Source organism: Bos javanicus, chromosome 26, assembly GCF_032452875.1.
Source record: "Bos javanicus breed banteng chromosome 26, ARS-OSU_banteng_1.0, whole genome shotgun sequence".
NCBI lineage: Eukaryota > Metazoa > Chordata > Mammalia > Artiodactyla > Bovidae > Bos > Bos javanicus.
The window spans coordinates 32,169,874-32,189,717 of record NC_083893.1 but is presented as its reverse complement, the minus strand read 5'-3'; the positions used below and the strand labels follow the sequence as shown (position 1 = coordinate 32,189,717).

The window sequence follows — 19,844 nt, the reverse complement described above, 5'->3', positions numbered from 1 at the left end:
AGGAGTAAGCGTCTTTTAATTTCATGGCTGCAGTCACCATCTGCAGTGATTTTGGAGCCCCCCAAAATAAAGTCTGACACTGTTTCCACTGTTTCCCCATCTATTTCCCATGAAGTGATGGGACCAGATGCCATGATCTTCGTTTTCTGAATGTTGAGCTTTAAGCCAACTTTTTCACTCTCCATTTTCACTTTCATCAAGAGGCTTTTGAGTTCCTCTTCACTTTCTGCCATAAGGGTGGTGTCATCTGCACATCTGAGGTTATTGATATTTCTCCCAGCAATCTTGATTCCAGCTTGTGTTTCTTCCAGTCCAGCGTTTCTCATGATGTACTCTGCATGTAAGTTAAATAAGCAGGGTGACAATATACAGCCTTGACGTACTCCTTTTCCAATTTGGAACCAGTCTGTTGTTCCATGTCCAGTTCTAACTGTTGCTTCTTGACCTGCATATAGATTTCTCAAAAGGCAGATCAGGTGGTCTGGTATTCCCATCTCTTTCAGAATTTTCCACAGTTTATTGTGATCCACACAGTCAAGGGCTTTGGCATAGTCAATAAAGCAGAAATAGATGTTTTTCTGGAACTCTCTTGCTTTTTCCATGATCCAGCAGATGTTGGCAATTTGATCTCTGGTTCCTCTGCCTTTTCTAAAACCAGCTTGAACGTCAGCAAGTTCACAGTTCACATATGCTGAAGCCTGGCTTGGAGAATGTTGAGCATTACTTTACTAGCGTGTGAGATGAGTGCAGTTGTGCGGTAGTTTGAGCATTCTTTGGCATTGCCTTTCTTTGGGATTGGAATGAAAACTGACCTTTTCCAGTCCTGTGGCCACTGCTGAGTTTTCCAAATTTGCTGGCATATTGAGGGCAGCACTTTCACAGCATCATCTTTCAGGATGTGAAAGAGCTCAACTGGAATTCCATCACCTCTACTGGCTTTGTTTGTAGTGATGCTAAGTGTTACTAACAAAAGGGTTCTTGGGACTTCCCTGATGGTCCAGTGGTTAGGACTTTGCCTTCCAATGCAGGAGGTACGAGTTCAATCCGTGGTGGAGGAGCTAAGATCTAACATCCCTTGCTGTCAAAAAACCAAAACATACAACAGAAACAATACTGTAACAAATTCAATAAAAACTTTTAAAAACTGGTCCACATCAAAAAATAAAAACACAAAAAACCCAAAGAGGGTGCTCCTTAGGTTCCTTTAGATATTAATCTCTAATATAACAGTACTACTGAAGGGTTTGTTACATCTCCTCAGGGCCTGTAAGAACCTCATAGTGACCTGGAAAAGAGCTGGAGGGCCATTACTCACTCCAAGGCCTGTTAAGTTTTCAGAACCCACCCTCTCTCTATCTATACCTCTGTGGCCTAAGGGAGCAATGATAGTACTGGAAGGGGAGGGTGACTGGGAAGGCTGGAGGATGGAGAAAAGCTCAAACTCACTGCTAACAAAGGACCCCTAAGAAATGCCTGTGAAGCATCTCAAACACACGAGGGTGAGTCACAGGGGTCCCCACCATCTCTTTGGGTCACAGTCAATGAGTCATATATGTTCACCCCCTGCTGACCCCAGCTGCAGCGAGGACTCTCGCCGGTGAGGTGGGAGCGCCAGCGTGGGAAGCCGGGTGTCACGTGATCACGCGGAGTCCTCAGCTGCAGCCCCTTGGCTGGGTGCCTCCCCTGAGAGTGAGGTTCCTGAGTTGCGAGCTTCACTTCCTAGTCAGAAAGCCCGGCCAGGCAAAGTCCAGAAGACATCAGTGGCAGCATCATTAAATTATCACAAGCCCTGAAACTCACTCCGGGGTGAGTGAGAAGCCTGGGTCTGTTTGTCCTTGCAGTGGGAAGGGAGTATGTGATTGGCCGGCTGGGCTCGGCCTAGCAGGCCTTATCTCTGGCTGGTTATTATTTGATCAAAGAGGGCTTCCTCCTCCTGTGGTGTTTGACAACTGTGTTGGGAGAGTTTGTTGCTGCCTGGGGATTTTTTTTTTTCCAAGGTTACTACTGAGCACCCAAAGTCCTTCCATTTCTAGCCATACAAACAAGCACCCAGAGGAGATTTTCTTTCATTCCCCACTCAGACTGGGGCAGTCTTCTTCAGAATCTCCATCGGCTTTGCTCATCAGCTGTTTGGAAGTAATTCCTCAATCAGCACAGAGTCAAGGATACAGGTATTTAAACAAAAAAATTGGGGGTAGGGTGGGGAGGGGATTCTGATTTCTTAGGAAATGGGGCTGGGGTGGGAGGGCTGGGGCAGGGCTGGGGTGGAGAACTGCCCGGGAAAGGCAGAGGACGTGGAAGAAGGAAGTAGAAGGAAAGAGATGTCAGAATCTTGAATTCTATGGAAAGGCAGAGCCAAGGCATGAGATGTTTGCACCTGGAGAGGTGTGAGTGCAATGGTAGGTAATGCGCCGCCATTAGGGCTGCGTGCTGCTATCCCCATGAAATCCTTCCAGGTCTAGCTGCTCCCTTGGTCTCTTTGTCATCCTCCTCCCTGGCTCACTGCTGAGAGGGTTTTTCACACTTGCTGAGAAATCCATTTGCTTCAGCTTGAAACATTGTCACATCTGATCTTCAGAAGTGTTTCTTGGTGGTACCGATCCTTGTGATATTGGCATCAGAGAAGGAAGAGTGGACTGAGTTCCTTGTTTAGGAGAATTTGTTTCCCACTTTGTCTGGGATCTGTGTTTGATGTGCTTTGTCCATTCTTGCCCTCATCATAGTCCCACCTCAGTGGTGTGTTTCGAGCTTGAGATAGACAGACAGAGCTTGATGTCAAAGAACTTCCTTGCTACAGATGGAAGCAGGGCTCCTTGTGGTGTGAGGAGGGACTTAACCAACCATTCTTGGAGTGAAGATGAAAGAGAGACGAAAGGATGGATTCTGTCTTGTCTAATTGTTAGGTTTATCTGGAGGTGGCTGAGGAGGGGGGATGTGATGCAAAAAAAAAAAAAAAAAAAAACACAAAAAACCTTATTTTGGCATTAAGTGGAAAAGAAGCCTTTTATGGTAGGTGGCTCAGTGGTAATGAATCCACCTGCAATGCAGGAGATATGGGTTCAATCCTGATATGGGATCAGGAAGACCTCTTGGGGAAGGAAATGGCAACCCACTCCAGAATTCTTGCCTGGGAAATCCCATGAACAGAGAAGCCTGGCTGGCTACAGTCCATGGGGGTCACAAAAGAGTCAGATATGTCTTAGCAACTAAATGATGAATAGTAAATGGTTATTCTTAAAACTGATTTTTCCCTATGCACTTTAGATGAAGAAATAGCCATGCCGAGTGCATTGCCCTTCTCCTGTCTCCGTGGCTGTCTTAATCTCCAGATGTTTCCATCTGTGTTGTCTTAATTCTCAGGCGTTGGTATCCAGGTTGTCCCTGCTGTTAGTTGCTGTGGGAGGGTATCAGGGCTTAGTCCCATAAAGCTGCCCCACAGGATGGGAGTTTGTTCTTCCTGCTGACATTGGGTGGTTCCCAGGGAGTTTTCTCTACTGAGCCCGCTGGATTTCTTGAGACTGTTCAGAGTCATTGGTCTGAGAAGTTCATCAAAGTGAATCCTGCTTCCGCTTCATAATTTTCAGGGAAATGTGAAGAGGTAGAGGGTGAGCCCAGTGCACAGACTTATGGCTCCTGATCCTGATCTAGCACCTGACGTGGCGAGACCAGGCACCAACCTGGGGACACTGAATTTGAGCTGCTCTCTGTTCTCAAGAGACCCCTCTCCCTCCTCCCGCCTCCTCTTTTCCAGCCATATTGGGCGTCTGGTCCTACAGCATCACAGCCTGATAAGCCTAAGCCAATGCCCACAGCTTAAGGGTATCTCCCTTGTCTGGTCATCTGGTAATTTTTGTTACAAAGGTAGTAGAGCATGGGGGAAGGGCCATTCAGATCCACGGCTGATGTTTGCCTTTTCCACTTACTGTTTAAATTGTCTAAGCCCCTGTTTCCTCATCTGTAAAAGGGTTCTAAGACTTCTTTCATGGGGTTACCTTGGTAATAGAGACTCTGCTTTCAATAAATAGCAGTGTGTGTCTACTGTGTGAGGGGCATTGGGATGTAGTGGAGAATGAGGCAGAGAAAGCTCCCTGCCCTCAGGGAGGTTACAGTTCAACAGGATGGGGGATGAGAGGTGGTAAACAAATGAACAAAACAATCACATAAATAAATAGGTCATTCCCATTTGTGATGAGAAACAAGAACAAAGGACTTGATTCAGACGAGGGTGGAGAGCTAGTTGAGAAAGTCCTCTTTGATGAGCTGAATGATTCCTGACTGAGTTGCTGCTCTCTGGTGTTTGACGATTCCTTGACCTGCAGCAGGATTGAGGCAGATGAAACAGGGGCCTCCTGACTCCCTGTCCAGTGCTTTTCTACCTGGCTGCCTCCTCTGCTGGAGAGGGGCGGGCGCAAACTCCAGGAGGATAGAGGAAGAGCTGGCTGGTCGCTGGAGTCCAGTATCCTCTCTCCCCTGGGATTGTTTCTATCAGCTGAAAATCCCTAACCCCTTCCCAGGGATGGCAGGGGTGACTGGAGGTGCAGAAAACAGGTTCTCTGTGTCTTCCTCCCCCAGGTTCCTACACCTCCATCCTGGATGATTAACCCACCCGGGGCGGTCATCTCTGGAGGTGAAATGCCAAGCATGGACAGGCTGGGAGGAGAGCGGCAGGGGAGGGGCGAGTATTTCGGGGCGGGCGCATCATCATCTCCGGCTGCCTAGCAGTGCACTCAGACTGCCCCCCTTCCCCACCCACTCAGCCTCCCAGGAGCACCACGTTCCCTTCCCACTGCACACAGTGTCTTTTGTGAGCCCTCTGGCCGGGGCTTCAGTGACAGCTCTTGTAAAGGAGCTGGTTAGCATTTTTTCCAGACAAAGCCAGAAGTTCCGGGAGGTGACGGGAAGCCTGAGCCTGCAAAGAGTGATGAAAGGAAATGGTCAGTCTCAGGTTCCTGAAAGAACAGTGTCAACATCTTCAATTCTTCTCCACCTTTCCACTGGGGACCTTGTGCCCATGACCTTCAGAAACAAATCAATTCTCTGCCCATTCCCTCTCCCTTAGCTGGGGCTTCATTCTTCTGCTTTCATGTCTGCTAGCCAACTCCCACCTGTTGCTTGCTGGTCACAACAAGGCTTCGTAGGACCTCCCAGGGCCATCAGTGTTCTAGCCAGTGATGGCTGAAGTGAGCAGGCATGGCAATAGGTAGCAGGCAGCAGGATTGATATCTTAAGGCACGTAACTGTTTTCGCCTGGATTCAGAATTTCAGACCCTGTTTGGTGGGAGAGTCACAGAAGACTGGATGTTGAGAAAGGAAAAGAGATGCCATCCCGTAAATAATACACTAGACAAGACCATTTCCAATAAGACTTTAAATAGCAAGTGGTACCCTGAGGTCAGTTCTCCCCAACAGGTCAAAAGAGGAAAATGGCAGGATGTTTGCAATGGGAAACTCAGCTTCAGCATTCAGTTCCCAGAACCCACACCATCGCTAATCCCATCAACGTGGAACCTAGTTCTTCAGCCGCTGAGCAATATTTCAGATGTTTGACGGGGCTCCTGGTGTCACACTGAGTCAGCTAATGAAAACGCTCAATCATCACTCCTGGGCTCCTGTGCTGTCTCCCCATCCTATCCTCCCCTTCTCTCAGCTCATTTGCTGGGTGTTGCATCTGGCTTCCATCCAGTGGCCAGTGGGGCTGGCAGGAAGTTCAGCTGAGGTTGGCTCTGTCTATTGGGCTTCAGCGTCCTGCCAGAAATCAGGTTGACCAAACCAAACCAAACAAAACAAAACACCCAAAATGAGTCTTGAAAGAAAGCAACATCCATTTCCCTGTGGGCTGGACCTTCTCTGCAGGGAAGGGGAGCTTGTTGTGGAGCTTCACCCTGGGAGCTCCTGGTAACAGCGTCAGTGGCGTTTTCCTTTGAGTCAATTCCAGAATGTGACTATGAGGAGCAAGGGCCTGGGAAAAGTGTAAACCTTGGAACTGAGAACGCTTCTCAGTCTTGGCAGTAGGGCAACAGGAGGATCGAGCAGCAAGTGGGCAGGAGGCTGGCTGCTCCCACTTGTAGCCCTGCTCCTGCCCAAACAGCTTTAGGGATCAAGGGATGCGACCTGAGCCATCGCTCAGTGGTCCCCTGGCACCTGCCCCGAGCAGCAGCAATCCTGACCCCCACCAAGCTCCTCTGGGCACATTTTAATGATCTTGTGGGCTGATACTCAGGATGAGTCTGCCAGGTAGGATGGAGGTGGAGCCCCTTTCACTCCAGCAGGCAGAAACTGCATGCATAATTAGATAATAGAAAATGTGCCCTCCAAATCCTCAGATCATATGGGTCCTTGGAGCAGCACGCTGTGTCCCTTGTGCTTTGCCATTGCTCCTTCCAGTGCCCCCTTGCCACACAACCACATCTAATTAGCTCTGTGACTCGGGGCAACAAGGCACAGACACTGCTCTCAAGGAACTCAAAGCCCAATGGAAGAGATGGGTAATTAAGCAAGCAACGTACCGTGGCCTTACAGTGTGCAGAGTGCCTCCATAGAGCAGAGCAGCTTATTCTCAGGGAAACTGCTGTCCCCCCATTTTCACCCCCTCACTGCTCCCTATCCTTGCCCTGGAATATCTTCTCTGTTTAAGCTGAGTCTCAAGCCTAATTCTTCACACAACTCCAGTGGCTCCTCACAGTACCCAGACTCCAGACTGAAGATAGGTGCTGGTCTTTGAGGTTTTTCTAGTCTATGGTGACATAAGAACTGAGGACAAAGTAGCAGCTCTTTAAGATGGCCATGGATATTCAATTTTAGAAATTTCCCATTGTTCTGAGAAGCTGTCGTCCTGCTTGTTGGGCTGTTAAAACATTCTTTTCTTTTATTACATGATGATGTTTGTAGACTGTCAATTTCTGCTGAGTTGAATTTGAATGTTTTGACTGGGCTGAATAAAAAAGCAATAGTTCAAGGCTTGGGAATCACTGCCCAAAAAGCTGCTCATCACTGAAATTAGCACCTATGTCCAAACCCAAGCAGGAGCCCCTGGGGCGTCTGTCTTAGTATCTGATTTTCCAGTCTGCAGCAGAGTGGCCGAGCTGCTGTATTCAAATTCCACTCACTTTCCCAAGACACTTAGCTGCCTGTGGCAGCCCAATCCTTAAATAGACTCTACTGTTTTCTTGGCAGCCCAGGCTCCTGTATGTTTAATGCCTTGAATATCCAATTTCTGGGTCAAACTCATGAAAATCTAAAAGGGAATTATCCATCTCAGAAAGCAGTTGCAATGGAAATAAAAGCCATTAGTACTCACTGTTATCAGGATGTTTAATTTTTCATTAAAATTTCAAGATAAAAGTTGATCTTGCAGAATTGTGTTAACTGAGATCCCCATCTTCCACGGAGATGCAGCTTAGAGACTGACTGGAAAAGATGCTGGTACTCTAGCTCACAGTTGCCTCTGCCCTCTGTCTACATTCTTAGGTTAGAGGGCCTTGGGGTGCAAGCATTTGCTCTGGTTAGATGAAGTCTCATATTGCACTTGCTTACCCTGCCATTCCAGGTATTACTAGGGCATTGAAAATCCCCCCCGAAGCTTGATGGATAGAAGAAAATGTCCACCAGGCAAACCAAATCCCAGTAATATTATACAAGGTGGTAAAGTCCAAATTCTTGGGCTAAAGTTGAATGTTTGTGTTAAAAGGTGTTTAAAATGAGTGACTCATACAAGGTCTAGCTAGTTAGCTGTAAGAAGTGCTTTGTTTGACCCATTTTGCAATGTGGGCTTTGCTCTGTGCTGGCATTCGCAAAGGAGACCCTCACATTTGGACTTAGTGCGTTTTGGGGTCAAGGATATGACTTCTGTGTGTTTTTGGTGGAGACCCTCTTCTCCTTCTGCCCATCTCTCCCCTGGGTCCCAGCATGTCTCTTGACACATAAGAGGTCAAGAAATTGTTGATGGTGACAATGACAATGCAAATGACTAATATGTTTTAGAGAGACTCAGTTTTTGGCAATTTCTACTTGACCTAATATGACCACTTAATCATTAATATTTTTAACTTGCCTATTTAATTATTAAAAGAAAAAAACAATTTTTTTTTGACTTGATGGTTGTGTTTGGTTTGGAACCCTAAGGAAAGGAAGGAGTGGGAAGATGAAGCTGGTGAGCAGTAAAGGCTTCCAGGTGAATACTCTGTTCTGAGTTCTGGTCTCCTAGTTCCAGAACCTTCCTTGCTGCTTATTCAGGGGATGGCCCAGACTGAAGAGTTGTGGTCCTTTTGAACTGGTGTGATTATGTTTGGTTTACCTGGGCCATTATGCCAACATGACCTTTCCTTCCCACTGAACCCATCTCTCTTACCATAGGCAGCCTTCTGGCTGGTTAGCCTTGAGGTCTGGCAAGAAACAATTGTAGAAGGTTCCAGGGGATTGTCACCAACCAGCTGTTGATGTATGGCCCTGGACAAGTCTCTTCATCTCTCTGGGTCATGGTGTCCTAGTGAAACATGTTTGGTTGGATTAGAATGTCTCAACCTCGGCACTATTGACGTTAAAGGTCATCATTTTTTTGTGGACTTCCTGTGCATTGCATCCTAGTCACTGGATACCTGTAGTACACCTCCACTGTTTTGTGTCAACAAGAAGTGTCTCCAGATATTTCCAAATATCCTCAGTGGGGAACTATTGGATCAGATGACATCTAAGTTTGAGAAACCACATTAGGAGTTGTTAATTCATCCTATTTTATTGAGCTCTGACTGTATGTTCTGTACTGTATTAGTTTTTACAGCCTAAATATACTGATGTTCTACTGCCATTTGCTTCATGAAAATCTGAATTAGAGTAGGAAAGTGTCTACACAGGCACTGAGGTAAAGATTAAAAAAAAAAAAAAGAGCTACAAGTCCTATTTGGGTTTTTTTGTTTTTGTTGTTAGTTTTTATTGAAACGATGTTCTTTTTAAAAAATGTATTTATTTTTTAAGTGAAAGATAATTGCTTTATAGAATTTTGTTGGTTTCTGCCAAACATCAACATGAATCAGCCATAGATATACATATGTCCCCTCCTTCTTGAACCCCCCCCTCCCATCTCCCTCCCCATGACACCCCTCTAGGTTGTTATAGAGCCCCGAGTCATACAGCAAATTCCCATTGTCTATCTTGCTAGCCTCATCTGTAAAATAGAAATGTTATACATTATTGTGAGGACCTAATGCTTAGTGTATATAAAAGCACGTAGATCATAGTAGACATTCAATAATTAAAATCATTCCTTGGTTCTCTCCCCCGCCCCAAGCGCCAGCTCTGCACAAAGCAGTAACTTTGCCAGCCTTGCTCTTCTGTTTCTGGGAATCTGCTCTTATCCTACCACGTGCCTGCAACTCCTCCCTGTCAAGCCAATATGGACATGCCATTTCAAAAAATAAATCTCTAACTGTTTGTTTCAAGGAGGGCTTGTATCACTAGACTGTTGACTTGGTCCATCCATAAAGGGACTGCCTCTCCTTAGCAGAGAGAAAAGATTCTCCAGTATCCGGAGATTTGCAGATGCCATTGCTTGTTGTTGGTTTAGCACAAAAATAACTATAAGGAATTGAGGATGAGAGAACCCTCACTTTGTGGGTTATCAGGACTCCTGGGGCATGGATAAAGTCATGGGTTTTATCATCTCTCCTGGGGTTTAAGTGTCTCAAAGGGCAAAGACCATGCACTGAACATCCCTGGCAGGTCCAGCACTATCTCCTCCAGGAAAAACACCCTGGGCTTTTGTAGACTGACCCAGTGAGAGAAATTGTGGTGCAGTAATAAAAAGTTAGGTAAGAGAGTTTGAATCTGCATTTTTCCTCTCCATTTAGACCCTGAACAGGGGTGCCAGGGCTCATGAAGACAGTGCAATTCCCAAAGAAAAAAGGTTCACGCTCAAATTCCAACTCTGCCGCTTACTCTCCAGTTGATCTTGGGCAATTTATGTTACCGTCCTGAACCTGAGCTGTCATACTGGTGAGTCTGCAATCAGAAGGGTTCCTTCTCATAGGGATGTTGTGAGAATTAACTATAAGAACATATGGAAAACATATGGCACAATTCTGGTAAATACCAAGTATTTGATAGAAATCAATTTTTATAATAGTAGAAAGGAAATTAAATATGACTATTAATAACAATACATATAGTAGATGTTAAACAGACAACAAAAACATGGATGAAAAGGTATGAAATTGACTTGCTATGTTACTGATAAGAAAATAGGCTCAGAAAAAGAAAGAGAGTAGGAAGAGGTACCCAGGACATCATTGCTTGTTAATGCAGATCTTGCATCTCTCGATTCCCCTTCAGATGCTGGTTCTACCATGCTGGAGCTGCCTTTCTGTGTTAGAAGAAAAAAAAAACGTACTCAACAGCACTTGTTCAAGATGACAAGGCAGGCTTTACTCAAGACCACTGTGATAAATATGGGGACCACTGTAATGGGATTTTGCAGTAGGGGAGAGAGACTGGGCTTAATTCCAAGTACAGCCTGGGCAAGTGGGGATTTATAGCTAAGGAGCAGGTTGGGGATCAGTGGGTAGAAAATTGCCAAGAGGAAACATCATGGATGAGGGGGGTTCTGGGTGGACTGACCTCATAGGATTCTTTGCTGAAAGTCTAAGGTGTCAGATGTCACCTGGGGGTGATGGCAGAGGATAAGGAACCTAATCAGAGGTCAAAGGTGGGGACTCTGGTTAAACTGACTCAGCAGCATTCTTATGAGAATTGGATTTTATAAGAAAGCACACATGCAGGCCTCGGAGAAGAGAAGGTTCAGGACTCTGACTAAGGTTTGAATCTTTGTCATTCTTCAAACATTTAAAGCCCATATTTAGAAAATTGCATACAGACTGAGGAAAATTCACCTACTGGTCTAAGATAAGAATCATATGTTGTTTCCAGAGGGATTCTTTCTTCAGCGTAAGATAGAAATAAGAATTTTTATCTACCGTGTTTCTAATGCCTTAGGGCTGCCCGAGAGAAAAGCTGTGCAGTGAGGAGGCCTTGTCCTCCACGGCTCCAGCCCACACCAGCCTTAGCTCACGCACCAGCTAAGCACTACAGAAACCACCTTGTTCCTGCCTCCCACCTTCCCAAAGTTCAGCTCTTGCCTTTCAACCCAGGCTCAAGGTTCTGGAGAGCTGATCTTTTGCTTTAATGCTGATATTCAGTCTCCAGAGCCACTCTGATTAAACAGCTGGGCAACCCGTATGTTCACTTCCTCAACGAGGCTTCAAGAGGTGTCTCTGGGTTGGCTGCGACCTGTGAGTCACATCTTTCACCTCTTGCCAGTGAACTCAGACATTTGCTTGGGAAGAAAAGACTGAAGTTTTCAGGCTTGGTGGTGGAGAGAGGAAGAGTTTTAGCAATCAGAATGCCTTGGCTTACTTTGTCCTTCAATCTTGCCTACCTTGGGCCTGCTGGGATGGAGGTTATGTGGGTCTGTTCGCATGTTGGCAGGTGAGATAACCTGTCATTACAATAAAATAGGACCGTGGTTCAAACAGAATACCTTGTTGTGGGTCAGCTGCTCAGTCATGTCTGACTCTGCGACCCCATGGACGGCAGCACACCAGGCTTCCCTGTCTGCATCAAACTCTCCTGTTATCTTCAGTGATGGTTATAATTCAGTTGAAAAGTTGAATCAGGAGAGTCATAACTCCCACCAGAATTTCATTGTCTATTTTGCCTTTTTAAACTTAGTTAATTCACTTGCTGTCTTTCTTATTTGATGAGCACACATTGTGATGTTTTTCTTGGACTCCCCTCCTCCTCTTTTGTTTAATCCCCTTCTAGGAAAGCATAGCTAGAATTATGACTTAAAGGAGGGGTCTGTAAATTAGAGGCCAAACCCTTCCCCCGCTTGTAAACAAAGTTGTGCTGGCACGCTGCCACATCCTTTTGTTTATGTCTTGTCATGCTTGTTTTCTACAACAGAGTCAAGTAGTTGTGACAGAGACCCTGCAAAGCCTTAAATATTTATGATCTGACCCTTTACAGAAAAAAAAAAAGCCTACTGATTCCTAATTTAGAGTGTCTGCGTTGGAGTTAAATACACCTTGGTTCAAATCAGGTCTTAGTTACTCACTCAGACATTGGAAAAGCCTCATCACCTCTCTGATACCTAATCTGTACCATGGGGATAAGAAAGACTCACCTTGGAGAGTAGCTGTGAGACTTCAGTGAGACAGTATTTATAAAAAGTTGCAGCTCTGTGCCTGGCACAGAGCAAGGGCTCAATAAATGTCGCTATTATGATGATCATTCATTCCTTTGGCCAACAGATACATGTCTAGTGCTTTCTCTGCATTAAGCCTCGGCTGCTGCAGTTGTGACCAAGGCATAGATGATCCCCACCCTCATGGAGCTTACATTCTAGTGGGGAAGACAGACAATATGAAGAAAACAAATCAAGAGGTTATTTCCAGCTAGTGACGAGTGCTTTAAATAAAACAGGATAGTATGAAGGCAGGGGACAGAATCAGCTCAGTTGCTACCTGAGCTGAGACCTAAATGTAAGAATGAGTCAGCCATGCGAATATCTAGAGAAGGAATGTTCCTGGCCGAGACAATAAATACAGAAGCCCTGAGCCAGAGGTGAGCTTGGGATGGTCCAAGAACAAAGTGATGGCCTTGGGGACTGGGGCACAGTAAGCAGGGGGTGATGATGGTAGAAGATGAAGGAGCAGAAGTCAGCACAGGTAAGAATATGTCATTGCTGGGAGACCCTGGGAAGATGGCTTTTAGAGGAATGGATGCAATCTAAGATCGTAATGGGGCAGAAATGTAACCGAGTCCTTGGCCTCGTTATGTGACCTTTGTTGTAAATATATTATTCTTCCTTTTTGGTTTCTGGCATTCATCACTGTTAGAAACAGGAGAAGAGTAGGGGCCTAGTGAGCTGGAATCAGAGTGGCAAAAACACATCACACCACCCCAGCTGGGCACACCTGCCTTGCTTGGGCTTTTCTCCTTACAGTGCCTTTGACTCACCCCAAAGGTCTTCTGGCCAATGCTATTACCTCTTTGAAATCATTCTTTATCAGGAGACTTGAATGCTTCTCCAGGTGGAGCACTTAAGGTAAAAAACAGTTAATGTAATTTTAAAACCTCCTAACAAATTTCCCACAACTTAAGACATCCAGATAATCATTTGGTCCCTAGGGTCACTCAAAATTCATAGCTCAGTTCCCATAATTAGCATTTCTTTTGTATGTGAGCCAAGGAACAGGGGTGAAGAATCCTAGTGATAATATTGTACCTGTTTGGGGTTGAAAAGAAAGCTGTGATACAATCAGATAAACTGCCTTGAGTTGCCAATAATAACAGTCATACAGTATTTGCCAGTTCAAAGCCCTGCTGCTTATGTGGCTCACTTACACATAAAAATGTGCATTTAGTTTATCAACCTTGATTCACTTGGGGTGACTCCTCCTCCCTCTCATGTTCTCTTCTTCATTCTCCTCCTCCTTTGTCATCTTTATCCTCATCAAAACCCTTTATTTATTGACCCTCTTCGCTCCTGGCTAACAGTAATTAATACTTCCTTTACAATGTGCGAGTATGTGTTTCTGTCTCATTTGGTTTCAGACATTGTTAAAAGAGCAAGATACGAAGGTGGCTCTCTTCCAAGCTATGCTTTCAAACACTGATTCTTAAAATCTGGGGTCCATAAATGATCATGGATGGGGGTCATGAACCCCCTGAAATGGAATAGAAATTTTTTACATATACATTTTTTTAAAAGGAGAAAGTCTAGAGTTTCATTAGACTCTCAAAGGTTTCCCTGATTCCAAGAAGTTACAAACTACTGCTTTAAAGACTTTACTGACTCAATCTATAGTGTGAGTTTCAAAGGAAAATTCTAGAACTTTTGTAAGTGGAAAAGGAAAATTTGTTGAGTTGGAGCTAGGGAAGCCGGTGATTCTCAAAGATCACATTTATCAAGCATGATCTGTGAAAGCAAGTGGGATTGATAATTGGATCAAATGCAGCCTTCCTTTTAGAGGACCCGCACATTTTCCTGGGAATATTTATCATGACTGCAAACATTATATAGTTCTCACAGACATCATCCTAGAGCCGTATGGATTTTAACTTTTATTCCTCAGAGTAACTCTATAAAGCCTGCACAATTATTGGTCTCATTTTACAGATGAGGGAAATGAAGCACGCAGAGATTAAAACCATACATTAAGTTTTATATTCAGCATCCCAAGACCCTTCATTGTCCTGGATAATATAGTTTGTCCAGCTGTAATTAATAGTTCAGAATAAGTATCATTTTGGATGTGTCTGAATAGTGGCCATGTTGTAACCATGAAGCCCAGAATTCATTAATGACAGGATTTTTAAAGGTGGCAGCTCTGGTTTCATAAATAAAAACAGATTGCAGGTCATGTGAAGAGGAGAGCCAGCTGACTACTTAGTTTGAATTTAGCTGAATCACAATGGTTTATAAAGTATGGTGACTGAGCAAGTAGATAATTTTATTATTGTAGCTATTATTATCACTAAGAAATTTCTGCTGTGTACGTAAGGCATACTATTGCCCTGTAGAGCTTAAAGATAGCTAAGCCTTATCTTTGGGAGGCTAAAGTTCTTTCATTCCAGGAGTTGATCAGTTGATGGGACTTTAGACATAATTCACCCTTTGCCTAGATTATATTTATTCAACAATTAATGAGAAGGTGACCTAGAAATTTAGATGGCCTGTTTGCTAAGAAAATCACTTATAAATAATCTATAGGAAAACCAACATTGTGGATATTAAGGTTTGTTTAATCCCACCCATATCTTCTAGTGGCTACTAGGAATTCTACAATTCATGTATGTGGGCTAAATTTACATACAGAGGTAAGATAGGAACACAGGGCTAGAACAGAGACCCTGAGAAAAAATCACTTGACATAATTTCATAAAGGGGGAAATGTTTTGCCATCTTCTAAGCAAAATTGAATATGCAATGGGAACAGGTGATGTATAATCATCTTAATTGAGTGAAGGGTCAGACTTAATCCCACACCAAGCCAGCAGAATGACAAAGTGGAGAGAGGATTTCAACCTATGACCCTCAATTACGGAAAGCCTGTTATTTAATTCCTTACTTCATGTTGAAGGTCATCCTTGCAACAAATTTCAAATATTTTATGGAATAATATGATGATGACCAGCAGAATATATTAGGTTAAAGCCACAGTCAACTGTATTATGCTTATTGGGGTTTCACTTTATATCAGGTAATTTAGATCACTGGCAACTGGCTTGATAACACTCTTTACTTTGAACAGATTTTCTTTTGGGAAAACTGTAAGTTAAAAGAGATAGTTTTAAGGAGTATGTTTAGAATACACAGGAGAATAACTTTCCCAAAAGAAAATCTTAGAACATCTATGTCCCCAAAAGTAATGAAAGTAAATTTATTTAAAAATGTTCTAAAAATGAGCCTTTGTTAAACTGCAATTGATCCTTCCTCTAATTAGATTTAATAAGTTGCTAGCTGACTTTGAACTCATTAGAAAAAAAGAAAAAATGCAGAGTAGTTTTGTTTCCGGAGAAGGCAATGGCACCCCACTCTAGTACTCTTGCCTGGAGAATCCCATGGACGGAGGAGCCTGGTGGGCTGCAGTCCATGGGGTCACTAAGAGTCGGACACGACTGAGCGACTTCACTTTCACTTTTCCGTTCATGCATTGGAGAAGGAAATGGCAGCCCACTCCAGTGTTCTTGCCTGGAGAATCCCAGGGACGGGGGAGCCTGGTGGGCTGCCGTCTCGGGTCGCACAGAGTCGGACACGACTGAAGCGACTTAGCAGCAGCAGCAGCAGCAGCAGCAGTTTTGTTTCTCCTTGTCCTCTTCATGATTTTTTTTTTCCTTATTGACAAAGACTGATTCTAGGAGAAGAAAATAAAAATAAGTCTGTCTCCAGCCATGTCTAGCTTTCCCTTTCAAGTGTTTTCCAATTCCTTCCTTTAGGTTTATAGGGCACTTGTGCGCTTCGCCTCGCTCTCGGTCTGGCGTTCTTATCCATGGTGGGCCACCTCCCACTGTGTTGCTGGTTACCACTGAGGAGCTGGGCCCCTGTTCTCCCTTGCATTATATTGTTCCCACTACTATGGCTCAGGAAGTGGGTGTGGGAGAGGAATGGGAAATCTGCTTCCTACCTTCCTATCAGATTGGGTACATGCCTTCCCCAAGACACGTAAGTCCTGAGCCCCTAAAACTCTAGGTTCATATACCTCTCCTTGAATACTTCTGTCCCTGGAGCTATCTGTCCAGGACTCTTGACAGGTGTAATAGCCACTCACACCTCCTTTATTAATTGTTAATTAATTGTGTCTTGTATTTAGACATTTAACAAATAGATTCTTAAACATCTGTTTTGCACACGGCACTATTAGGCGCTAGGGATACAAAGGAAGGGGATGGGGGATGTTAAGATAGACATTTAAGAGGGAGAGACGATGGCTAATTATATATGGCTAATTCTACAATTAATTAACGTTCATTATAATTGTGATACGTTCCCTGGAGAAGAAGCGTATGACAGGGGACCTGCCTTAGTCTGAGGGTCAAAAAGCTTTTCATGAGGAGGTGAGATTTGAACTATGTTATGAAGCATAAGTGGGAGGAAAAAGAGAGTTGTGGGGGAGATCACTGCTGGCAGAGAAGGTAGTTTGTGCAAAGGGAGAGCAGAGTCCCTTTTTCTTAGGAACCAAAAGAAAGCCACAGTGACTGAAGTCAGAGAAAAAGAGGGCAAGTGGAGAGAGATGAGGGTGGTGAGATTAACAAGGATGGAATGTGCCAGGCACTGGCAGTTCTAAAGGAATAATTGAAAAGATTTTCATCAGTTGGAGTGGGGATCAGGCAGAGAAATGGAGGTGTTTGACACTGTCTGTGTTGTACTTTCAAATGTTCATCCTGGCTGATGTGTGGCATGTTTGGGAGGGTGATGGATAGAAAGCAGACCTGAGGCATCCTAGTCGTTAGCTGTTATGCTTCCAGGCAAGATGGTGAGGTCCTCAAATATCACAGTTCAGGTAGAGAGGAAGATAAAAGGAGATGAGTTTGAAAGCTGAGGTAAAATTGTCAGATGTTAGTATTGGATTGAATGTGGGAAGAAGTTAAGAACAACTCCTAGGTTCCTGGTCTGCTAAGGACAGAGTGTGAAATGAGAATGAAGGAGGGCCTTGAGCTAGCAAAAGATGCCAAGAAAAAATACTCAGGTAGGTAGAAAGCAATCCAGCAGGACATGGGGCTGGTTCTGAAAGCTGAGAAAAGGCTTACACCCATAGCTTGAGCTTGCTCAACACTACTCAGCAGGTTATGCAACAGTACAAAAGTCCTCGGTAAGTCTGGGCAAGCACAATCTAGCCCACACTAGGATCCCTCTTTCAGAAGACAAGATGCTTTGTTTTCAGTCAGCAACTCAGCTCCACAAACCATCTTGGATCATATGTTCCAACAACCGACAGTGATTTTCAGAGAAGTGGTCTTAAGCAATATTTAGAAAGAAAAGGTTTTCCTAAAAGACATAATGTCTTCAGAGGTGCAATTCTAGGCACAACGAAGGCAAACTTTTAGAAAAAATAGCAGAGGTGAACTTATTTGCAAAGCAGAAATAGAGACACAGATATAGAGAAAGAATGTATGGACACCAACAGGGAAAAAGGGGGATAAATTGGGAGACTGGGATAAGCATGTACACATGGCTATGCATAAAATAGATTTCTAATGAGAACCTACTGTGTAGCAGAGGGGGGAAGAAGAAACCTAATTGTAGGGCATACATTAAGTCAACCTAAAAACTGCATTCTAATACACAGTAGGTACAGACAAATATTGTTTGATTCCACTTATATGAGGTACCTAGAATAGCCAAATCCATAAAGTCAGAAGGTACATTGGTAGATGCCAGGGACTGGCGTGGGGGAGTGGGGGATGGGGTGGGGGAAGGGGGACTTTGTGTTTAATGGGGACAGAGTTTCAGTTTAGGAAACTCTTCAGTTTAGTGAAAAATTTGGGAGATGGATGATGGTAAGAGTTGTACAACATTGTGAATGTACTTAGTGCCACTGAAATGTAGTGTTAAATATGGTTAAAATAGTTTTATGTTGTGTGACTTTTACCACAACAAAAACATTTCTCAAAAGAGACAGACTTTTATAATGTCATATAGGGTAGTTCTGGCCTGTTAGAGGCTCCTGAATCTTTTCATTCCAGACTGGGGCCTTTGCTTTATCCAGCCCAATCAAAAGATTCACTGAGGTTGTTCTGATAGTCACTAGGGTTGTTCATAAATGTTTAGTTACCTTGTTTTGGGCACGTGGTGGGATTACACTTCTTCACTTTCTTGCTTACATATGATGCTTTATCTAATGAAATGGGAACAGAAGTGATGTGAATTAAGACCTACTGCATGGCTCACTACACTCTCTGGTCCCAGCCTCAGTAATCGAGGAAGCACATGTCAAGTTGGAGCCTCCCTCAGTGACCTTATAAGCCCTTGTAATAACCCACAGTTTCCATGTAGCATAGGTAGATAATCTTTGTTGCAAGACTCTGAGACATTTGTTACTGAATTGCAACCTAGCCCATTCTGACCAATACCATGACATTCTCTCCCGAACAAAGTAACCTTAATGGCTCAAATGAGTTTGGAAGGTTTCAGGACAAATACTTTGCCAGGATTTCAGCTCAAAGGAATAGGATATCTCTTTTGTCTCTTGAGTCTATGCAAGAGGAGACTAACAACAATCATAATAATAGCTGCTGCTGCTGCTGCTAAGTCGCTTCAGTCGTGTCCAACTCTGTGCAACCCCATAGACAGCAGCCCATCAGGCTCCACCGTCCCCGGGATTCTCCAAGCAAGAACACTGGAGTGGGTTGCCATTTCCTTCTCCAATGCATGAAAGTGAAAAGTGAAAGGGAAGTCGCTCAGTTGTGTCGGACTCTTAGCGACCCCATGGACTGCAGCCTACCAGGCTCCTCCGTCCATGGGATTTTCCAGGCAGGAGTACTGGAGTGGGGCGCCATTGCCCTCTATCTAGTAAATCTCACCACTTGGCAGGCAATATGCTAATTATTTGTATACATTATTTCATTTTACCTCAAAGTAACCCAGTAAGTAAGGTTTTGTTAGCAAATCCACCTTTTAAAAATTTTTTTCTTTATTTCGAATTGAAGGATAATTGCTTTACAATATTGGTTTCATTTCTGCCATGCATCAACATGAATTAGCCATAGGTGTACATATGTAGCAAATCCACTTTTTAAATGAGAGAATAGGGACTCAGAGAGGTTAAATAACTTTCCCAGGGTGGCACAGCTGGTAAATGGCAGAACTCTGACTGGAACCTAGTAGCTCAGTTGGTAAAGAATCCGCCTGCAATGCAGGAGACCCTGGTTTGATTCCTGGGTCAGGAAGATCTGCTGGAGAAGGGATAGGCTACCCATTCCAGTATTCTTGGGCTTCCCTTGTGGCTTAGCTGGTAAAGAATCAGCCTGCAGTGTGGGAGACCTGGGTTTAATCCCTGGGTTGGGACGATCCCCTGGAGAAGGGAAAGGCTACCCACTCCAGTATTCTGGCCTGGAGAATTCCAGGGACTGTATAGTCCACGGGGGTCACAAACAGTTGGACATGACTGAGTGACTTTCACTTCACTTTCATGACTGGAACCTAGGTGGTCTGTCTTCAAAGTCCTGGTATAACTCTCAGACATTCTGCTGGAAGGACTCGGGGTTAGTCCACTGGGGATATCCTGACTGGCAGCAGCTCAGTTTTTACTCAGCTGAGTGATACTCAACCCCCTCTGAGTATCACTATCCTC

General features: G+C 44.2%; 1 protein-coding gene across 3 annotated transcripts in view; it reads left to right on the top strand.

Annotated features, from left to right (window-relative positions):
- The first annotated feature begins 1,972 nt into the window (after positions 1-1,972).
- GPAM (glycerol-3-phosphate acyltransferase, mitochondrial) overlaps positions 1,973-19,844 on the top strand; it is a 67,217-nt gene continuing 49,345 nt past the window's right edge. For 2 of the 3 annotated variants that reach the window (XM_061403455.1, XM_061403450.1), the window contains exon 1: positions 12,616-12,716. In XM_061403455.1, coding sequence (XP_061259439.1) covers positions 12,680-12,716 — 37 coding nt within the window. In that variant the 5' untranslated portion in view covers positions 12,616-12,679. Of the gene's footprint in view, positions 2,172-12,615; positions 12,717-19,844 lie in introns of those variants that run through there. The other variant, XM_061403453.1, reaches the window with a different exon arrangement.